Below are 24234 nucleotides of genomic sequence, written 5' to 3'. Positions count from 1 at the left end.
GCTTGCCAGGTATAATGGCTTTGGATACTACTGTCTCATTGTACTTTGTCCAGTCTATCCTGCCTCGTCAGTCCTTCGTGCCTTGATCCTGTTTCTCCTCAGATTGACTTCCTGGAACTGACCATGGCCTGGACCTTGATTATTCTTCCCTGCTGCCTGTCACTGACCCTTGCCTGGACACTGACTACTTTTGCCTGGCCCTGGACTTGCTATCACTCTATATTTTGAGAGACTCTCGCCTAAGTCTGGCTGACCTCGGGAACCCAAGGGCTCAACCTGTGGGGAAAGGGGCTAGTAAATGTGAAGTTCCTGACCAAGTACAACCCAGGGTACATCCGCCATCTCCCTAGGTTGTGCCACTTCACTACAGTCACAAGGGTCCACTTCTGTTACAAATTTGAATTTACAATTAGATTATTGTTTACATTGCTCACAGGCTTCTTTTTTGGCTGTTCTCATCACTGTGGGTGGGGACAGATTTTACACATCACTTTTCCAGAAGCCGATAGACCACAACATCCTGTTGTTCTATGAGAACTACCATCCCATTCTATCTGAGAGAACATCCCAGTGGGATAGTTCTTTAGACTGTTCTTCACAAACAGATTTTATTACACAAGCTGATGGTATAACGTTCTGTTTCATTGCTAGGGGCTATCATCCACGACTCATGATGCAAGCGTTCAAACACGCTTTATACATTAATAGGGATCTTCTTTTCTCCACAAGGTCTGATCATATAATATGTGCCCTTACTTCTTCAAACAGGATGAGCCAGGTCTGTATAGTCATCAGATGGCATTGGCCAATCTTAGCTACTCACTCCATTTTTCAGCAGCCACTTTATTTTGCCTTTCATCATGGCAAAAAATCTTTGAGATCTTTTAGTTTCTTCAGAAATACGTATACTTACTATCTCTTCTGATTTACCATGAATAGCTCACTACCCCAGTAGGCTGCTTGCTCATCATCATTTTATTTATCTGATTTTATGCATCCTGTCACTGGGAAAGTTTACTCCTTAAGTCACTTTTTGACTTGCCCCTATCCTTTACAATATGTAGGTAAAACCATTCAGGCACTAAAAATTAGATATTTTGAGGTCAATATTGAAAACTTAGCCATTTAGCTGAGTTAGACAGCTATGCTGCTGATTATTCCCAGACAAATCGCTGCTATTGAGCAGATCTAGTTTAGCTGAGTAAGTTATTCGTCTAAGGCTAAATATCACTACTTAGCCAGATAGCTTATCCGGCTAAGTAGTGTTACAGTCCTGGGCCGTGTCCCGGTACCTCCACTCACCTTTGGCCGGCCCGGGCCGCTGAAGCGACTCCCCGCTCGACTAGGCCCGATCCTGGCCTCTGCCGTGGCGCTCCCTCTGCGAGGGAGATGCCGCCAATCTGATGTGCGGGGGCTCGAGTTTTAAAGGGGCCAGAGCGGAAAGAAACAGGACAGCCCTCAGATGACGTCAGACGCTGCAGGGATATTTAAACCCTGCAGCTAGGCCTATACTTCGCCTTGCAACAAGGTTCACTCTCTGTTGAGAGCTACTAGTTGCTGCTTTCGTCTTCTGGCTTCCGACCCCGGCTTCTGACTACTGGCTTCCGACCCCAGCTTCCAACTACTGGCTTCTGACTCCGGCTTCCGACTACTGGCTTTTGACTTCGGCTTCCGACTACTGGCTTCTGACTCCAGCTTTCTTCCAGGAGGCCTCTCCTAAGTCCAAGCGGCTCAGGTCCTCACGAGCACCTCTCGGGGGGACCGCGGGCTTCCAGTGGTGATGTTCCAGTTGGCTTCCTGGCTTCAGCTCTACTCTTCTCGATCCTCTGGAGCTCCTCTTCAGACAATGGCCCACAGGAGATCGCACGTAAGTCCAAGCGACTTGGGTCCTCATGGGCTCCTCCTGGGGGGACCTTGGGCCTCCAGTGGTGAAGATCCCTCAGGTTTCCTGTTCTGTGCCGCCTCCCGGTTTCGACATCCACCCTGGGCCTTCCCACGGTGAGTCTTCATCTGTCCCAGCCAGCTCAAGGGTCCACGAATCCAACAAGAAGCACTGCCCCAATCTGCCCATTGCCCACTCACAACTTGTATGGATATTCAGGGGCTGCTAAATAGCCAGATAAGTCTTACTAGCATTTGAATATTGACCTATTTGAACATTGATCCTGTTTACAAGACAAATACCACTTCTGGTTTCACATTGGTTGGAAACCTTTCATAGTATAACAGATATGAAATCCTTTAATTGAAATTGTCCATTAATCTAGCAGAAGGAGTAATCTTCCTGAGTATTTATTCTGCCAAGAACAAAGATAGATTTATGAACCCCAGTCTTTGATTCATGGTAGCTTAAACTGAGAGATTGTTTGGGTTTTTCTTTATCTTTTATCTGTATTTATTAATCACCCATGTACATAAAAAAACAATCACAGCAATAAATTAGTTAGTTTCTTTTGATTTTCTCTTGTTTCTATTTATAGCTGATGTTACATTGAAAATTCTGTTTTTGGTCATGTATATTTTGATGAATAGAGGCATCTTTTGGAAATGTTGACTACGTAATTATTGAAATGTTATGTTTATTTTTAATGCTTTAATACAGTTCCTATATTTTCTTTCTCCCTTTACGCTTTACAACCTATGTTCTTCACGCTCCTTATGCGCTCGCTTTCACCTTCCCCCTTTCTCTCCCTTTTCCAACCCTGCTCCCCTTCCCCTCTCCCTGTTTTTTTGTAATTTCTCTTTCCTTGCTACAAAGTTGATTGTAAACCAGCATGATATGCCCTATGAATGTCGGTATATTTAAAAGCCCTTAAATAAATAAATAAATAAAATGAATATATGCGATTTATTCATAGGATAATTTTTTCATTTCGTTTTGTTCATTCATAAGTGTTTAGGCTCTCTTGTTTGGTGAATAGTGTACACGTGATTGGTCAATGTGTATCTCCTGATTTGGCTATGGAGTTTTTGGCAACATTTTTGATTTTCAGTAACTTCTGGTTTCTCTAACTCTTGCCAGATTTGTGCCACTCTTCTATAAGAGCTTGAATATGTTCAAATATTTCCTTGGTATATATATGACTATTGTATTTTTTTTTATATTTTGCTGTAGTTACTGATTCTGCCCTGGCAGCCTTTTCTTTGTGGTTGTAGAGCTAAGACTGTATTCATTTTGATGTCCCTCCCAATGCAGCTCTCTAGTGAGATACACTCTGTGAAGTACTATGATTTGTGAAGCTCTCAATAAATTGCTCTTCAAAAGCATACCAATAATTGGACAGTTTATAGCTTATCACACATGGAGATGAGTATGGAGATGGGCATGGAGATGAGTGGTGAAACTTCAGCAAGACATCGACCATGACAGTCTGGTCCCCACCAGGACAGTTCCAAGGTAGCCCAATTAAATTGTGGCATATGGTCTTGAAGCCACGGTAGCCCCAATACCACTGGATGCATGGCTTTTTCTAATACTAGAAAAGAAATTGATTCAGAGTGTAGAGCTCCAGTGCACAGGCCGATGGCCTGGGTGGTCAGTGAAATTTCTCCAGGAAGTGGTTCTCCATGGATGGATGACAATAGCAGAGGCTTAGCTATTGGTGTGGTAGGAATCCATAGATGTTCAACCAAGCGCTTCAGAATAAAATTACCTCCAGCACTGGAGTCAATGAGGGCGAGAGTCTGAAATCCGAGACCTCTGCAAAGCAGAGATACGGGTAATGATAATGGAGGTGTAGGAGAGGTGAGGCCCAGGAGAAGTCCTCCTGCATATCCCAGGCCCGTCAATTTCCGGACAAATGGGACAGGTCTGGACTGCATGACCTGATTGGCCACAGTGCATGCACAACCCCATGTGCTTGCGATAACGTCTCTCCTTAGAGGTCAAATGGCTTCAGCCTAGTTGCATAGGCTCTTCCTCCTCTAGGGGTGCAGACGGTAAACTGGAAGTAATAGGCACAGGTTTAGGATGGTTAGCCCCCACTGTAGACTTTCATGGACTCTTAGCCTCTTGAGTACGATCGCGGATACGGTGGTCAATTCTTCCTGCTAGTTCCATCAGGGACTCAAGGGTATCAGGCAAGTCACGAGCCACTAATTCGTCCTTTACGCGAGAGTTGAGACGCTCCACGAATATGGCACATAAGCATCCAGTGTCCCAATGTAGTTCGGATGCTAGAGTCTTAAATTCATTAGCAAAGTCTGTAAGTGGCTTGTTACCTTGCTGAAAGTTGAGCAAGGCAGATCCAGCGATGGTCTGGCAAGCTGGGTCATCAAACACAGACTTAAAAAGTTTTAGAAATCCTGGTAGGTCATTCAGGATAGGATCTTTACATTCCCATAACGGTGAAGCCTAGGCCAGGGCTCGTCCTTCTAGGAATGACAGAATGTAGGTGGTCTTTGAAGCTTCAGTGGGAAAGAGGGTAGGCTGTAATGAAAAATGCATGCTGCATAAATTAACAAACCCTCTGCATATCTTGGCTTTACCCGTAAAGTGGGTAGGTGTGAATAAAGGTGCAGTGGTCTTAAGGGTTACCACTAGTGATAGCAATTCCTTCACAGGAGGAGCTGAAGAGTCCAGTTGAGCGTGTAACTGATTGAAGGCAGTAGCTAGGCTCTCCAAAGACTTTTGTTGTTCCGTGATCCGCTGGACTAGGCCAGGGATGGCCTGCAGGGCTGCGAGCTGAGCCGAGTCCATGAAGTTAGCAATCTGTTGTGTTTCTGGCATTTTGGACACTTGGTCACAATGGAGATGACTCCACCCACGGAGAGGGGCCCCGTGGGGAACCACTGCGATAGGTTGAACTCAGATAGCAGACACAGTATGAATAGAGGCTTTATTGTACTGCTGTAGATAAATGGTAAAGCAGGAAGGTAAGGCACTGATTCAAGAAGTGCCAGTATGTTCAACAGGCTCAGATGTGGTCTTCCACAGATGTTTCACGATAGGCGGAAGCCCGCAGTGCGGGTAACGTCGCAGCTGGTGGGTGGAGCTGGAGCACCGGATCGTAGAGGTACTCACAGGAATGATGGCGTCTTCCTGATGGTGTAAAGTTGGGACCAAAGGTCCGTGGTGCAGGATATAATAGCTGGTAGGCCCTCGAAGAGCGAGTACCCGATGATCTGATATCCTGAAAGAGAGAGAAAGACCCCTGAGGAGCGGTTATCTAGTTAGAGAGGACCCCGAAGGGTAGTTGGAAGCGAGAGACCCCCGAGGAGTGAGTATCTTGAGCTTCTACTGGAGCGAGGCCCTTGGAGTGAAGCAGCATCTAAGCGTGCAGCTTAGAGCGGTCAGAGTAGCTTAAACTGAAGTCCTTGCTAACTCAAGTTGTAGCGGAAGTGGAGGCTAGATATACCCGGAAGTACTGACGTCATGCGGTGGGGCCACCTCCGAGGTTTCCGCCATGACGTGTATTTGAGCGTAGGAGATAGGAGATGTGAGCGCTCGCGCCCTTGTTGGCCACGGGAGTGAGCATGCCGGATGGGGCCTCCCATGCTGGTTTGGAAACGCCGAGACCCTCGGCACTCGGTACTGGAGGCAGCCATCTTGCCCAAAGAGAGAGAAAGGGGAGAAAAAGAGGTAAGGCAGAGCGGTCACAGCCGTCTGCGACTGACGGACGCAACACAGATGGATTGGATTTCCCACTGGGAAAGGTAAGTTCAGGGATGTTTTCACCACAACTGTACCCATAACTGTAGTATCAAAGAAAATCTCTAGGAGCTTCTTAAGCATTTGGCTCAGTCCCCAGGCTATTCCCCCTTTACAATTCCTTTCAGCCTTAAGGAATTTTTGGTTCACATCCTGATGTCTGTCAGGTGTTTGCTGCTTTAAAATATATATGTTTTAGAAGGCCTCTTTGCTCATATTTCCAGGCTCCTACACATGTGAAATGCCTCCAAGAACATAGAGTTACTTTATAAAGGTGTCATAATCCTCCCCTGAAGTTTGTGGTATTTCTGCCAGGGAGTTAGTCAGCAGTGACCTCCATACTGAACATACTCTTTGCCTCTCTGCCAGCTCTCTCTCTCAACTTTCTTTCTCTGATACTCTTGATCTTGCTCTCAAGTACTTATAGCCTAGTTCCAATTACACAGGATCTCACTGGGCTACTACTATATATTCATGAGATAGATTTGCATACAATAGGAGTAGGGGGTAGCAATATCCAAACTGCCCACATTGATGCAAAGTCCGCATGTACTTTTTTCCTGTGATCTATGCATCGATTTTCAAAGGGAAAGTACATGAGGGCTTTTCACCCGGAAAACTGCTGCAGGTACAAAATATGAGCACCTGATTTTTGCGGGTAGAATTTTGCTAGAAAAGTGCATTGTGTAGATTTGAAAATTTAATTTATGTGTTTACTTTTTCTTCCCCCCCCCCCCCGAGAATGCATCTTCTCAATGTAACTCAAAGTATGCACATTGTGGAACAACACATAGACTTCTAACTGCATTGAGGTGGGCAATTTGCAGGCATTTTACGCTTGTGGGAGTGGATATAGGCAGCCCATGCATATTCATTATTCTCTGCCACTGGGAGTCAGATGGTAACCACCACACTGCAAAGCTCTGGAGTCCAACTTTACATTGGCATACAAGGCAGGCTGCATGAACCATCTGTGTAGTTCATTATCTCTGCTTATCATCAGAGAAAACTCAGTAATGTATAGGGTTTAATGAACCTGGCTATAAGATCCAATTAAGCTTAACAGCAAACAAAAAAAAATCAGGAGTTAAAAAACCAGAACTGACCGATTTGGCGCTGCATTTTTGGATGCATGTAGGAGCACAACAAAAATCCCTAATGGATTTAGAACTAAGACTAGGACGTCAATATTCAAAGCCATTTAGCCAGATATCTGACAAGTTATCTGGCTAAATGACAGCTATGCGAACCTCGGGCCACTTCTCCGGCTATAATTTAGCTGGATGAAAAAGAGGTGTCCTGAGGGTGGGTCTAAGTTATCCAGCATTGTGGGGATGGATAATTTGCTACTTAACCAGATATCTTCAAAGAAAAAGTAAAGGCTCAATTCCCTTCCTCCATTCCCTCAAATTTCATAAAAGGCCCTGTCAGGTCATGCCTCCCACCCCCCTAACCCTGCGGATTGGGCCCCCCACCACCATCCCTTCTGGGTAACTTAAAAACCTAACCAGTTATATTCAAACACAGCTAATCAGGTTATTTAATTATCCGGCTGCATGTAGATGGATAACTTTAGGTGAGCCTATTCAGCAAGGCATTTCTCCCACTGAATGTCTGGGGCAAATCATCCAGGTAACTTTAGCCAGATAACTTGTCTGCTCACCTGCTTACTGAATATGGACCTCTAGGAATAGGGTGGAATGTCATCTCTAGGTTATCCGAAACAGGCTGAGTTAGTTCTGGATTTCCCTATTGCAGCTATGGACTTGTTGTTCTAGTTTCCATAAGAAAAGCAAGGCTATAGGCACCAGCCCTGTGGCTGCTGAGGGTGCTTGAGCTCCCCTAGTATTGTCTCCTGAGAGCTCCTTGCTGCAGGGCTGTGGGGAGGACAGTAGGGAAGTGTTTCTGTCTCCTTGTTATTGCTCCCACCTCCCCTCTGCAGCCTATTGGCTGGTTGTGAAATATCTGACCAACTGCCTATAGGAGAGGACATTGTACTGCACTTCTGTCTCCCAGTTACTGCGCCTGCCTTCTCCTGCAGCCTACTGGCTGGCTATGGGATGTCTGACCAAAGGGCTGCAGGGGCACCTGAGAGTGACAGTAGGTGTAGGACAGACAGACTTCTTCCTGAGAGGCAGTGGAGATACTAAACATAGTGTCTTAGACCCCTTGGCCATCCCGACAACTGGGCTGCTAATAGAGGAGAAAAATCTTCAGAGGGATAGCTGTGTTAGTCTGGTGTAGCAAAAAATGATACGAATCAGGTGGCACCTTATAGACTAACCAATTTATTGAAGCATGAGCTATTGAGGTTAGTCTATAAAGTGCCTGTCATTTTTTGATATGAGGAGAATTGCTGAAAGAGAGATTGGGAAATGGAAAGATGAGCTATAGGGTGAGAGAGGGGATAATGTAGAGAGAGAGAGAGAGTTACTGCTGTGAGAGTCTGGGAGAAGAACTGAAAGAAGGAATTGTGGCTGGGAGAAGAGGTGAGAAGCTGTGAGGGAAAGAGGGCCTGGGAGAGGAGCTGTGGAAGAGGAAGATGAGTAGACACAGGCTGTGAAGGCAAGAGGGGCTGGGAGAATAGCAGATAGGGTTTTGAGAGGGGGCATGTGTTGTGAGAAGAGGAGGAGTAGCAGGAATGTGGATGGGGGTGGGGGAGCCTGATAGGGGAAATAAACCTGGAGAAGGCCTATGAGAAGAGAGGAGAACAAGGTGGAGGGAAAAGGAAAGGATGAGATTAAGAGGAAGTGAGAGAAGATAATAAGCTGTGGGGAGACAGCCACATGGAGGAAAAATAACAAATGATAAAGAAAAGAGAGGAAGACCAGAAAATAAGTTTTAAAGAAAAGGGATGAGGAGACCCAGAAGAAACTAAAAGAAAGGGAAGAGCAAGCAGAGACAGAAGATAGTCAAACTACAATCACAAAGATTGGAAAATTATTTATTCAAAGTCTGGTGAAGATTTCTGTGCTACCTGGGCAGGGTCAAGGATTAGAGGGCAGGAGGTATCTCTTCCAGCTTTTCAGTCATCATGGTGAATGAGGTATTTTACTGGAAGGAGGCTTGCGAGATCATTGGCTCAAAGTCGCTTTCTTAGAAATTGGCAGCTCCAGTATCGAGAGGGGCTGTGATCAGGGCTTGAATTTAGGGGGAATTGAGATGAACCTTGTTCCTCTTGTTCACAAAAAAATAAATAAACCATTCCCCCTGTTATATCCCACAGGAGACAGCAGTTATCTCTGGGGTTTTCAGACTGCGGACGGGGAGCACCACATGCAGCTGTGGCCCTCGAGCTGGGGAGATACTGACTGCCGACCTGACAGGGCTCAGGACAGGCAGGTGGTGGAGTGTCTCGTGTGGACTGGCTCTGGCCTGGAATAGGTGAGCTCCTGGAGAAGTGCTGCAGGCAGGAGCAGTTCCAGAATACAAAAAAAAAAAAAAAGGTGCTTGGAATCAGGGAAGTGATCTGTGGGGGAGGGAAAGCCACAAATTGAAAGGTGAGCTGAGTCCTGCCAATGAAGGGAAGCTTAACCTGCTGATGAAGGATGGGAATCGGTGGAGGGAAGGGTGAACCAAGCCTGCAGAGGAGGGCAGCTGGCTAAGAGGGGTGAGGAGCAACCTACTGGAGAGTGGAGAGATGGGAAGAGGAACTGGGAAGGGGAACCGAGAAGGACAGGTCAATGGGAAATGGGGAGCAGAGCAGGCTAAGGAAATATAGGGAGCTGGTAGAGGGGCATCAAACCCCCTGCCCCCAAATATAAAATTCAAAGTATGCCCATGCAAAAAGGGGGTAATTAAGAGTGCATAGGGAGTAAGGAGGGAAGAGAGAAAAGAGAAAACATGGGGATGAGGAGAAGAAGAGAAAAGAGGGGGTTGAGAGAGTATGATGGTGACAGGTGAGGGTAGGGGACGGAATGGAGCAGGAGGGAGGAAATTCATGGGGATGAACTGGGAAAGGGGAGAAGAATGAATGGTGGGACTTTCAGTCTTCCCTAGTTTTTGTTTCGGCCACATGAGTCTTCCTCATGTCCATATCACCTACTCCTCTCCTGACATTTAAATACAGACTGCTTAGAAACGCTCACAACCTACTGTGTTCTGTCTTTTTTTTTTGCTTTGGGTATTGTAATTTGTGTTAAATTCAGCACCTCTAACCAATTTTAAAAGTTAGCTCCTCTGAGCAAGGCTACATATCCCAGCATGCATGAGGCAAAATTAGGCCCAGCTCGGCCTATTCTTGATGATCAAGAGTCATCTGATAGCCCAAACTAGGAAATACCTGGGCATGACACCTCTTGAAGGATGCACTGTTGATAATGCTGCATTGCCTCTCTGCTCGTGAGCGCCGGTGTGGGTTGGTAAAGCAAGGATTGGTGACAGCTTTGGCATTAGGGCACGAGGGGGTGACTTTCCAGCTGTTCCCAAATTCCTCCACACTCTGCTCGATGGACTTCTCCCGGGACATGAAGTCATTATTCTGGTTGTCATCAAAGTTACCACATAGACCACAGACCTTCCCCTGCAAGATTGGGAGACAAGAGAACTGAGATCTTATTGCAATATCTGGCAAGACCCACAAGAACATTTTCTGCCTCACCTTTCTTTATTTGCACATGTTTCAAAAGCACAGAAAAGGTTGTATATGTGACACAAGGAGGTAAACTGACTTGCCCAATGTAATAGAGAAAGGAGACAAACTCTCAGCCTACACGTTACTAACTCTTACTTCTCTGCTCTATTCACTAAACCATACCTCCTGTATTACCTTGTCTGGTAGTACTAAACTGGGGATTATCCTGCTAACGCCGTCAGATTTCAGTAGCATAGCAGCTTGTATTTCATGGGACAACTCCATTGCTTCATAACACTGCTTAATTTGACTGAGTTTATAGTTTCCCACTGGAACATGAACTTAATGTTAGCATGAGTGCCTACTGTATCCCAGAATACCATGGAGCATGTCACAGTAATGGGCAGACCTAGTAAGGGCCACCTTTCACAAATCATATTCACCTAACAAAGAACACAAACCATCCACCAGAAACTGGTCCTCTATTACATTAGACAAACTATATGAACTCATCAACATACCAGTTATGACGACCACTATTCAACCAGCAGATCTCCTAGTACAACAACAGAACAAAGGAAGAATTCACAGCAGCCAGCAAGACACTAGCCCCCCTCAAATCCAGTCCTACCAAACCTCCCAGGAATTCCCCTGGTTCCGCCTTCTACTTAAACAATAATCCTATCAACTTGAGTGCAAATGGGGAGAACACAGAACCGAGGCCAACCTACTGAAAGCAAAGAAAATGCAAAGAAATATAAAGCAGCCATTCGACAAGCTACAAAAGAATGTATTAGCAAATAACAAGAATTATCATAAAATCAATCAACAAAACTTTTTCCACTGGTTCAGAAACTCTCCAAGCCCACAACCATGACTCCTGCTATCATTAGCGATGTACTTGGAGCTGAAGATTTTGCAGAATTCTTCATGAAAAAATATAAATGAGACACTCATCCTTCTACACCAATCCTTCTCCAGCCAAATTAACGAAAGTTCCCTGAAATGCCTCTCCTTACCTCAGATTCTCCTCCCTCAAACCCACACAGAATAATCCAGTTCTCTCCAGAAAGCATCCTATTGTTCGAATTCAGGATTGTCTCTCCCAAAGAGGAATACAAAATTCTCTAAAGGATCAGTCAATCTTCTTCCCCACTAGACCCAATACCCCTCAACTAGATCTGTGACTTAAGGCAAAATCTAGCCCCTTGACTAGCTACCATAATAAACACTATACTAATGCAAGGTACCCTACCCCTGCAACTAAAAAAGGCCATAGTCAAACCTATCTTGAAGAAAGCAGACTTAGATCCAAAAATCACTATTGCCTAGTCCCAGGTTAATTTTTTTTAAATCTAAACTAGTACAAACAAGTGATCTACTTCCAATTCCTATACTTCCTAAAAGAAAACATCTTCCATCCTAACCAATCTGGATTCAGAAAAGGACACAAAACAGACTCCATCCTAATCAACAATATACATCTAAACACTGACCAAGGTGGCAACTCCCTCCTAGTTCTACTAGATGTATTGCCACCATTGATACAGTTGATTACTAGCTCTTGCTACAATGATTAAAAAACATCAGCATTAAAGGCATAGCCCTTAAATGGTTTTAATCCTTCTTGGAAAACAAATCTTAATCTGTTTTAATGGGCCAGCATGTTTTCCTCCCTGTAGAGTACCGCCATGTTCAGTGCTTTCTCCAATCCTATTCAACATATACATTTGTCCAATTTGTGACCTCATCCAGTCCTATATTGAATGCCACCTTTTTGCAGATAAAATTAAACTATGCATGAAAACAGATTCAGACCAAAACTTTTCAATTGCTAATTTCACACAATGTCTAACAGTAGCAGAATAGTTCAACTACCACAAACTTAAACCAAACCCCAAAGTTTGGTTAGGTCAATAAAACAACTCTTAATATTGCTACCCTCCCTTTCAGGAACCCTCTTACAACCCAGACTCAGTACAGAGTCTAAAGATTCACATAGATTACAACCTTACAATGGAGTCCCACATCTCAAAGGTGATGAGAGCCTCCTTCATGTACCTGCGCCAGATTCACCACCTGCACAACTTCTTCGAGAATCACAACCTCACTTCCATTTTACATGCTTTATTCACCAGTCACATGGACTACTGCAATTCACTTTTCGCTAGATTCTCACAACATATCCTCAAATGCCTCTAACTCCTACAGGGCATGGCCACTAGAATCTTGGCTGTGGTCAAAGAAAATGATCAGAAAAGACCAATTCTGAAGAAGCTGCATTGGCTCCCTTTTGAATACAAGATACAATCCCAAATTCTCTGCCTATTCTTCAAATGTGTGCATAAACTGGCCCCTTGGTATCTTTCACAGCTTCATTTCCCCTACATGCTCATAGGAGATCTTTGATCTTCCCAAATAGCCCTCCCCCCTTTTTTGACAGCTGCTAAATTCACTTGTACAAGACTTCAGGCATTCAGCTTCCATGCCTCAAAACTATAAAACAAATTACCACTATCTCTATGCCTCAAAACAAGCTAGCTACCTTAACTCCAGAAAGCAAGTCAAAGCATGGTTATTCACTCAGGCCTTCACACATTCCCATGACAGAGACTTCCTACTTTTAAAGACTACCAACTCCTATCATAAGACACAAGGGCTTTACTCTAATTTCTTTATTTAATGTATCTTATCTTTCTTCTTCTGATGCCCACATTGCTCCCTTTATACCCAGTCTTGTTTGTTACATTTGGCTGTTGTGGGATGACCCCACGACCAACTGTACTCTCTCCAATGTCTAGGATACTGTTGTCCCTGTTCCATGGCTTGGACGCTGTCAGTGGGTCCTCCTCCATTACCATGCAATTCCTTAGGTGTGCATACGCATGGTACATCAGCCTTTAAGGGTCCTGTGCTGTGAAAAGCCAATGCTGGCGTCCCCTAATGATGTCACGTGGCTGGGTATTTAAACTCATCCACGGCTCTTACTTTTCACCTCAGCAACAGGTCTCCTGCCATCTAAGCAGTGCGTGTTGCCAGCGTTTCTGTCTCCTGGTTTTGCCTTGTCTCTCCAGCCTGCCTTGCCCTTGTAATATCCAGCCTGTCCAGCCTTGTCACTCCAGCCTGTCTTGTTTTGTCCAGCTGCCTCATCTTGTTGATCCATCTTACTTTGTCCCTGTATTCTTCTTGGACTGATTACTCAGATCTTACCACTGCCTGGACCTTGACCACACCTTGCCTGCCTCTAACCTTAGCCTGGACACTGACTCTTCTTGCCTGCCACTGACCTTAGCCTGACCCTTTTTGCTTGCCTGCAACTGACTCCAGCCTAGACACCGACCACACCTGTCTTCCATATGCCCCGACCTGGCTTGAACCCAGATTCCTCATTTTACCTTACCTTGTTGGTCTCCAGAACCCCTACATAAGAACATAAGATTTGCCATACTGCGTCAAACTAAAGGTCCATCAAGCCCAGTATCCTGTTTCCACAGTGGCCAATCTAGGCCACAAGCACTTGGCAGGATCCCAAGTGGCTGGTAAAAGTGAAGTTGCAAGATTCAACTGCTTGCTGCCAATGGGGCCCTAGAGGGTTTACTCTTACCGCAGCCCAGGAGTCCACTATCCCTTACACTGTTAAACCCTTACAGGTGAATTTTCAAAGGAGTTACCCATGTAAATGTAACATAATATCATAGCAATTTTCAAAATCCATTTTCCTGTGTATTGTACACTTAACATGGGTAAAATCTATTGACAAGTCAATGGCATATAATGTAGCAATTTTCAAAAGCCCACTTACACAGGTAAAATGCGTGCATGTAAAATCCACTATTAAGCTTTGGAAAATCAGGTCCTATCTGTTCAACACTTCTAGAAGATATATCATTCAGACACCAGGGGACCACCAGGGACTCCAAGTTAAGTTATGGGAGAAGTCTGGGGTTGGGTTAAGGTGGGGGTCCACTTTAGACCACCAGAGATTTATTTCATGGATATTGCCGTCATTTACTTTACCTTTTTTTTTTTTTTTACTGTGGGTTACCTCGAAATGTGACTGACGTCTTCCAAGAATTCTTTACTTCGATGAGAGGGGCGGGGGGCCTTTGAATAGCAGCCTTGGTGCATTAGGACTTGCATTCACGTGCCAATGGTCTGGGGAACAGATAGCTACATCTTTTTATTTGCAGCTGTTCTGAAAATTATGTGGCATGGGCCAGCCATGTTATTTTCTTTGCATAGGATTACCTATACATTAGCTGCTTTGCATGTACGAGCAAAATGATTGCATGCAAAGCAGCTCACTTTAATAGGGGCATGTTCTGGCCCAAAATAAAAGCTGTGACATAAGACACCATTTCAGTATGAAGAAGAACATTTAGTTGGACTAATAAAGTTCAATGAAGCAAGTTTTTTGAAGTTCTGATGCTGGTAAAAAGAGGTTCTTGATGCCTGCAGAGGTATAAAACCTGGTGGCTGAACATTGATCACTTCCCTGAAGCAGGAAGTTGGAACTTCCGAAATGCAGACCGTGTTGGATTAGCAGTAAAGCGACAAATTAAAATCATCTAACTTGAAAGCTGTTACTTCTTAATTGAATGATTTAAGCTTCACACATCTGCCTTTCTGTTTTACAGCTGTATGTGTGACCTCTCTACTCCACCTATACCTGTTACAACATCATTATCAACATTGACATTCTTAGCTGTTATTATATTCTGTTTCTAGGTTTCCGTCACTTTACTGTTGGGAAACCAATACATAACAACAAAACAAGATACCATCAGATGGATAACAGTTTGATTTCTGTGTGAATGTGCTACTTCTTAACTGCATGATTTAAGTTTGAACAGGTGTACCTTATTTCACACATCTGCCTTTCCGATAATGATGTTGTGACAGTTATTTTCTGGGAGACTCAGCTTTTCTTTATACAGTTTTCAAATATATATAACATGATGTCACAACATCAGGCAGGCAGCCAGACATATAACTAGTTAATTAGTTCTCTGCCTTTATAGCAGCATCTCAGCCTTCAGGCAATTAACCGAAAGTCATCTAGGTTGAAATGCATTTCTGTGATTGTGTTATGCTGGATGGGTGTAACCAGCACAAGATTGATATAGCCCAAAGACAGTACAACAGGTCTTCCCAAACTTGACTCCTGGGTGCCCCCCAGTCAGCTTTTCAGGATACCCACAATGAATATGCATGGAGTATACTTATATCTCAATTATTTATATGTCATGGCATTTCAATTGGGATATGCTTAGTTATTTATACACCACTTTCCTGGTCATTCGGCCACTCAAAGTGGTGAACAAAGATGGAAATACAGAGGTTTATAACTTCTTGAATCCCTGTACAGGAGTGAGAAATCTTGAAGTACAGAAAAAGCTGCAACAGGTATCAATTTATACTATATAAATTGTCTGTAATGCAACTCACTGAATATATCCGGCAATCTGCATTAATTTTCCTTACAGTGTTGTCCCAGGAAAATCATAAAAATAATATTTTGCAGCTGGGGCGGGACACGGCTGTGATGAAAGTGCGCAAGAAAAACTGGTTCCTGCTTTTACTTCTTAGATCTAAGATGCAAAAATGTGCCTTCTTCTTAGAAACTGGAGGCACCCTAGGACCACGGCCCCGGTAACCAGTGTGCTTACCTTTATTTACTGTTGCTTGGCATGTGTTGTGGGGTGTTCCCATTCTTTTCTCTGGTATGTCTTTTTATAGCAGTACAGCAAAAAGGCTTTCTTAGAGCTTACGTGCCTGACTTACACAGCTAAAAAGTGATCCAGGATCTGCAGAGAGCTTTTAGACTGGCCTTGGATTTCTGACGCCCCCTCCTGATTCATTTTTGTATTTGTAAATCTGATTTCAGATGGAAAGAGAACTATAAACACTGCAAATCAAGTTTAAATGCCCAATCAAATCTGTGTGTTTCCAGTGTTGTTCACCTTGGAAATATCAAAAAATAACTTTATGGTCCATAGGATTTCTAGAATCATATTTAGAAACAGGGACCTTCATGGCTGCTGTTCAGTGTACATATATTAGTGCCTAAATTTGTAATCTTTCGTTCCCCTCAGTCCTTATTTTTCAACTTTTATTATTCAATATGTACTTACAAATATCATGTTCTTTCTCTCGATAGAAAAGTTCTCTTATGTGTAACCTGTGCTCTGAATCCAACATAGGATCTGCCAAACAGTTTTTTTTTAATTTATACTTTATTAAATTTTGTATCATTTCTTATACACAACAAGAAAATTATATTATAATTATATATTCAATAACTTTTCTTGAAGAAATGCATATCCATGAACAAGCCCGCATTACTGGGGGAACAAATCCAAGCAAATAAACATAAAAAAATAATTCAAATCTAGAACCAACTAATCCCAATCTATATCTCATCTTATTAAGATTTATCGACTAGAAATGCTTCTATGTATGCATGATCTATGAAAATAAACTTATTACCCTGAAAAAAAATCACACATTTACAGGGGAACTTTAGGTAAAATGATGCTCCTATGGCTAATACATAGGATTTCAATGGAAGAAATTATTTCCTTCTTAACTGGGTTTCCTTAAAGATGTCTGGAAAAATTTGAATCTTTAATCCAAAGAATGCAGTCTCTATATATTTAAAATACTGACAGAAGAAAATATGTTTATCAGAGTCAAGTGCAAATATAGCACCAAAAGTAGATCTTGTTGTAATATCATCACATTCAAGAAAAAGTGACAAATCAGGACTGGATATTGGGGCTAAGATATCAGAGGCCCTCTTCTTCCAAACTTGGAAGCCTCTTCTTAGTGGGCAAATAGAAGCAATTATATATTAAGAAATTTCTGTCTGGAGAAAATTGAAGAACCTCAGATACATATTTCTTAAAGAACTTGATTCCAGATAGGAGACGAGTCAAAGAAAAATTTCAATATATGTAAATTCTTAGAATGTAACCTGTTGAGGGGAGGAATCAAGATGGCTGCACAGAGAGGACACGAGTGAGAGTCGCTCCAGCTCTTTTTTCCTAAGACGAGGTTTTCCACTTTGAAATGCCCCAAAACGCAAGGGGAAGGTGCAGATATACCCATCTGTTTCCCTCCCCTTGCCGATACAACAGCAGCTGGAGATAACCCACTTTATGTCCGTACCAGTGTCAGTGATCCAGAAAGCCGAGGAGCCTAGTGTGCAGGGGGGGACTTGGGAGAGTCCACCCCGCCTACAGAGGAGGCATCCCTGAGCCCCGAACTTTGGCAACTGCCATCTCAGGGCGAGCGAGTTGAACCCCGACGGGACGCCGAGTGATGACCTCACTTTCAGTCCTATTGTAGAGGGAGCATAGCAGAGTGTTTCAATGCCAGATTCAACCCTACCCCCGACGGTTTCCTTTGTTGGACAGACGATTGTGGGAACAGCAGGTACCATTACAGATGCCGGGGGGTTGAGGGAGAATGGTGAAATGGGGGTGATTCCCCCTACTTCAGATAACATCCCCTGCATTGAACTGTTTAAGACTCCAGCTCGTCCCGAGGTGGTTACATTAGATGCCATATGGGTCTTGGTAGCGGGACTCGATACAACATTAAACTCCCTAAATTCTAAGATAGATCATTCAATCTCCAATTGCCAGCAGAAACATCAAGGAATGCAACTACAGTTTAATTATTAAAACTCAAAGTAGCTGGCTTGGAAGAAAAAGAGAAAAAGACACAGGACTTCAAAGTTGCGACAGTTAAAGATCGGGAAGTTCTTTCCAGATGTATATGTAAACCTTCATTTTCTCAATTTCCCGAGAGTGATGGGAGAAATCCCATATACAACCTTGAAGAAATTCCTCCGAGAAATATTAGGTTTTGCAGAAGAAAATGTATCCTCTATTAATACATGCTTTTTTCTTCCGAAACCCAAAACTTTGAGAACTTCCAATGTTCTTTTCCAAAATGATTTATCAAATTGGTTTATTTTATTTCATTATCTGATTTAAATCTGGTTATGAAAAATTATTTTGGAAAATATCCAGTTTCCTATTTTGATTCTCCTATAAAAATCTTTCCAGATTTAGCTTCCATTACTCAGATACAACGTCATGGGTTTTTAACCCTTAGACAAGAGGTAGTAGCATTGGGATTTTTTTTTATGCTTTGTTTTCCCTGTAAGTGCATAATTAGGAGAGGAGAAGAATGTTTTGTGTTTTTTTGCCCCTGAGCAATTAAAATAATTTGTGGAGTCCAGGGATCCTACTACCTCTTCCCTATTGAATGCTTAAAATAGAGAGCACTGGATACTGTGTATTGTCAATTAACTTTAAAATCTTTTTCTATGTGAAGCAACTCCCTTTTAGTTTCATCTACCTCCCCTCTCTTTTCCAATGTATTTGTTTTGGTTTAGTGGGTTAAATATTGAACCTTGTGTATTCATGACGGTTAAATATTGCATTATGATTTCTTTTTAGGTTGTTGATATAATTATGAAAAATCTCACGTATTTCTGTACAAACTGCTTTGTAAAACTGAAAAGGTGTAAATAAAGAGTTAAAAAAAAAAAGAATGTAACCTGTTCTCCATTATCTCACATTTCTGATTGATAATCATATTATCTTATTGCCTGCAAAGGAAGCTGTCTTCAGGTTGGCAATTGCTCCAGCCTGAGTCTTAACATTTAATTCCAAAATTGGAAGTTCTTGTTTCCAAATCTTAAAGTTTCAAGGTAGCGCCTGCAGTATAATCACATAACTGACTCACATCATTCAATAAGATATTATCAATTCTAGATACTGCTCTCCATATATCCTTTAAGGAAATCTCTGCTAGCTCCTCCTGAAGAGTCATCACGGGACTCTCCCCAGGCAAAGTTAAACGTACTAGATCTGGAATTCAACAACCACTCTGACTGATGATATTTTAGATTCTGACAGAAGTGGAACCATTTCCTCAGAATTTGAAACTTGTATGTTCCCAGAGGAGACCATCTCCTTTGAATCCCCCTGAATTTTCTGAGCGCCAATACCACTCTGAAGGCTGTCAGAAGCATACATGGCAAAGATGGGATACCCTATGACATACCTAGTAGAATTTGGGGAATAGATGGTGGAGAGCTTGCTTCGGGAAAAAAGGAGATATCAGCTAATTCGGTACTCACATCTTGTAGTGTTGAATTAGCTGTTTGGACATGTAAGTCCATTGATCCGTGCACTAAAGTGGGGGTTGATAGAATCACCAATATCTTTCCTTTTCTATTTTTCCCCATAACATTGGTAATTGGAAAATCCAGCAGAAGGGGCATGCCAGTGGCAGTGCACCACTGTACAATACTATTTGAAGGCCCCCCTGGGCCCAGATGAAGCAGCACAGGTGGCCTCCAATGTGCCTGAGGGTTGACCTCCCTTGAAGCCTCCGGGTCCAAGTAGGAGTAAGACAGATGGCCCCACTCACTGCACTGTACACTGATACTTGAAGGCCCCGAGGTCCAGATGAAAGAGCACAGGTGGCCTCCGGTGTACCTGCAGGTTGACCTCCCTCGAAGTCTTTGGGTCCCAAGTAGGAGGAAGACAGATGCCTGCCCCTGAACAGTTTAATATTCAAACTCCCCAAGTTTCTATTCTCATATACAGTGTACACTCAAAATTAATTTTCTTGTATGAAGAAAATTATGCCTGTTAAAATCAAGATTCAATCTAACAGCATGATTTTATAAGTCTCTGACACGGATCTGTGTTTTGAGTGTGTCTGCATCAGGGGCTGCCATCATAAAAACCAGTAAATTGCTACTATCATGCGCAGAAGTGGAAACAAATAAAGTGAATAATTTTGCTTTACCAGTAAGCAGGTTAAAAAGGCCAGGTTCCACAGAGATGAATGAGATTATCAGAATAATCAAGTTTATAGTTACACATTACCCACTTAAAAAATTGACATCCTTAATCTATTTTCAGATAACTCAAGTGGCTAAGAAGGTCTAGATGTCACACATAATCATTCTTTTCCATATGGGGAAGATGAGTATAATCATTTTACCTCTTTTTTTTTTAGAGGCAGGTCATTGATTGGAATCATCCAGTCACTTGTCAACAATCCAGACAGACATAGCAATAATTAATCTTTCAGACTTTCTATTAAACTCTGTATAGGAGGTTATGTGTTGAATCAAGGGTTCATTTGTTCCAACAGTGCACCATGATCCTATTTAATGTAGACTCTCCATTCAATAATTTATTTGCACTTTGCAGATCAAATTATCTGAAAACACAGTAAGTTCTACAAATGTATCTATTGTTAAAGGATAGTCCAAATGGGTTCTTCTGGGACCCATCGATTCATACATTGCCACTTTTAGGGATTTAGTATTACAAGATCTCACATAGATTATTAGATAGGCAAGTCAAAAATACTTTTACATTAAAATTAAATTTAATTTAATTTGGTGGTTAAAACAACTAAGATGAAACATTTTTAAATTTATGATCTGAAGCACAACAGGCTTTGTCCCAACTGGATCAAGAGACAAGAATGGTAATAAAGCCCCACAGATAATGGCAGGGATACTGTAATCCAGGATCACGATAAATACAGGAAATGTTAAGTCAATTGTTTGATCCATGATATTACAGTATATTTGATGATCATCCTACAGCCATGACTGGCAAAATATATAGAAGAGATGATAAATAAAATAGAACAGCAGAGTTTTCTAACAAAGAGAAATCTTTTCTTTTCTTTTTTCTTTTTTTTTTTTTTTTTTTTACAAGCTTTGGCCTAGCACCATCAAATTGCTATAAATAAAGCAAAAATATGGCACAGTAACATCTGCAATAAAAAAGGGGCATTGTTAGGCAAATATATTAAACGCATCGCATGGCAAATTTGCACAATTTGCAATACGCTAGCATGTCGCACATCATATTACGTGACTTAATTTTTTTGTTTATATATACAGGCTTCCTGCAGCTGCCTCTTTGAGGCTGTGTCAGGAGTGGGAGAGAGAAGGTGAGTTGGTAGTTGACTGGAGGTCAGTGGAGGATGTTTGTGAGTTCTGAGGGAGGGGACTGGTTTATTGTTTATCATTTGTTTCCCTTTCTCTTTGTCTCTTGTCTGTATCTGTGTGCGAAAGATTTTGTTAGTTTGTCTTTATGTGTTGGAGGAGGAGTAGTGGTATGAGGAATTGTGGTGGTGAGGAAGAGGAATGGTAATGGTGAGGAACTGGAGAGGACAATCTGCACCCAGCTTGATCAGGCCACCAGCCTGGACATGCCAGCTTTGGTCATGCAGAAAGTATGTCAACCTCCACCTGCAGCACCTTCAGAGGTATAGTAGGTCCACAAAACCATTGATCGCATCGAGAGGAAGCATAAGAACATAAGAAATTGCCATGCTGGGTCAGACCAAGGGTCCATCAAGGGTCCATCAAGCCCAGCATCCTGTTTACAACAGAGGCCAAGCCAGGCCACAAGAACCTGACAATTACCCAAACTCTAAGAAGATCCCGTGCTACTGAATTAATTAATAACAATGGCTATTCCGTAAGTAAACTTGATTTAATAGCCGACGCCGTTAATGGTAGGGATGTGCAGAGGGACGCCATACGTATTTGTCGGGGGGCAAATATGTTGCATACGTCCATATGGCGCCCCGATACGGTTTTACGTCTAATCCTATTCGGTACCCGGCTAAAATTAAATTTACTACAACCTCCCACCCTCCTGAACCCCCCCAAGACTTACCAAAACTCCCTGGTGGTCCAGCGGGGGGTCCGGGACCCATCCCCTGCACTCTCACACCCTCGAACCAGTTTCAAAATGGCGCCGATAGCCTTTGACCTACCATGTCACAGGGGTTACCGGTGCTATTGGTCAGCCCTTGTCACATGGTCATCGGCGCCATCTTGTGCTCCTACCATGTGACAGGGGCTGACCAATGGCACAGGTAGCCCCTGTGACATAGTAAGGGCAAGGCTATCGGTGTCATTTTGATTCCTGGCACCCGTTGGCACGAGTGCAGGAGATCGCTCCCGGACCCCCACTGGACCCCCAGGGACTTTTGGCCAGCTTGGGGGGGGCCCTCCTGACCCCCACAAGACTTGCCAAAAGTCCAGCGGGGGTCCGGGATGACCTCCTGCTCTCGGGCCATATTGCCAGTATTCAAAATGGTGCCGGGGCTACCTTTGCCCTTACTATGTCACAGGGGCCGACGGTCGGCCCCTGTGACATAGTGAGGGCAAAGGCTAGCGGCTGCCAATACTCAAAATGGCGCCGGCGCTAGTCTTCACCCTCACTATGTCACAGAGGCCGACCGTCGGCCCCTGTGACACAGTGAGGGCGAAGGTAGCGCCGGCGCCATTTTGAATACTGGCAATACGGCCCGAGTGCAGGAGATCGCTCCCGGACCCCCGCTGGACTTTTGGCAAGGCTTGTGGGGGTCAGGAGGCCCCCCAAGCTGGCCAAAAGTCCCTGGGGGTCCAGCGGGGGTCCGGGAGCGATCTCCTGCACTCGTGCCGTCGGGTGCCAGGAATCAAAATGGCACCGATAGCCTTGCCCTTACTATGTCACAGGGGCTACCGGCGCCATTTTGAAACATACCGAGGGTGTGAGAGTGCAGGGGATGGATCCCGGACCCCCCCGATGGACCACCAGGGAGTTTTGGTAAATCTTGGGGGGGGATCAGGAGGGTGGGAGGGTTGTTTAAATTGGCGGCCGAATAATTCGGGGAAAATTAGTTGTATTCGTGGGGAATCACAATACGTTTCGCTTCCCCATGAATGCAATGAATATTGGCACATCTGTTGCGGATTGCCAATACGTAGGGACCGAATGCACACCCCTAGTTAATGGACTTCTCCTCCAACTACACCATATACTGGCTGAGCTGGTGCGTTTGAGAAGGGCTTACATCAGGATCACCAATGGCTTGCAGGCACACACAGCTGCCCTAATAAGAACATAAGAACATAAGAAAATGCCATACTGGGTCAGACCAAGGGTCCATCAAGCCCAGCATCCTGTTTCCAACAGTGGCCAATCCAGGCCATAAGAACCTGGCAAGTACCCAAAAACTAAGTCTATTCCATGTAACCATTGCTAATGGCAGTGGCTATTCTCTAAGTGAACTTAATAGCAGGTAATGGACTTCTCCTCCAAGAACTTATCCAATCCTTTTTTAAACACAGCTATACTAACTGCACGAACCACATTCTCTGGCAACAAATTCCAGAGTTTAATTGTGCGTTGAGTAAAAAAGAACTTTCTCCGATTAGTTTTAAATGTGCCCCATGCTAACTTCATGGAGTGTCCCCTAGTCCTTCTACTATCCGAAAGAGTAAATAACCGATTCACATCTACCCGTTCTAGACCTCTCATGATTTTAAACACCTCTATCATATCCCCCCTCAGTCGTCTCTTCTCCAAGCTGAAAAGTCCTAACCTCTTTAGTCTTTCCTCATAGGGGAGTTGTTCCATTCCCCTTATCATTTTGGTAGCCCTTCTCTGTACCTTCTCCATCGCAATTATATCTTTTTTGAGATGCGGCGACCAGAATTGTACACAGTATTCAAGGTGCGGTCTCACCATGGAGCGATACAGAGGCATTATGACATTTTCCGTTTTATTCATCATTCCTTTTCTAATAATTCCCAACATTCTGTTTGCTTTTTTGACTGCCGCAGCACACTGAACCGACGATTTCAATGTGTTATCCACTATGACACCTAGATCTCTTTCTTGGGTTGTAGCACCTAATATGGAACCCAACATTGTGTAATTATAGCATGGGTTATTTTCCCTATATGCATCACCTTGCACTTATCCACATTAAATTCCATCTGCCATTTGGATGCCCAATTTTCCAGTCTCACAAGGTCTTCCTGCAATTTATCACAATCTGCTTGTGATTTAACTACTCTGCACAATTTTGTGTCATCTGCAAATTTGATTATCTCACTCGTCATATTTCTTTCCAGATCATTTATAAATATATTGAACAGTAAGGGTCCCAATACAGATCC

At 43.4% G+C, this 24234-nt stretch overlaps 1 protein-coding gene across 3 annotated transcripts in view; it reads right to left on the bottom strand.

Annotated features, from left to right (window-relative positions):
• Nucleotides 1–24234, bottom strand: part of LOC115079264 (mucin-5AC-like) — a 264061-nt gene that overhangs the window by 34238 nt on the left and 205589 nt on the right. For all 3 annotated transcript variants that reach the window (XM_029582610.1, XM_029582612.1, XM_029582611.1), the window contains exon 24: nucleotides 9933–10172. In XM_029582610.1, coding sequence (XP_029438470.1) covers nucleotides 9933–10172 — 240 coding nt within the window. The remainder of the gene's footprint in view (nucleotides 1–9932; nucleotides 10173–24234) is intronic.

The sequence above is a fragment of the Rhinatrema bivittatum genome, chromosome 17 (assembly GCF_901001135.1).
Source record: "Rhinatrema bivittatum chromosome 17, aRhiBiv1.1, whole genome shotgun sequence".
In the NCBI taxonomy this organism is placed as follows: Eukaryota; Metazoa; Chordata; class Amphibia; order Gymnophiona; family Rhinatrematidae; genus Rhinatrema; species Rhinatrema bivittatum.
Note: the sequence above shows the minus strand (reverse complement) of the source record. Positions and strands in the feature narration are given on the sequence as shown.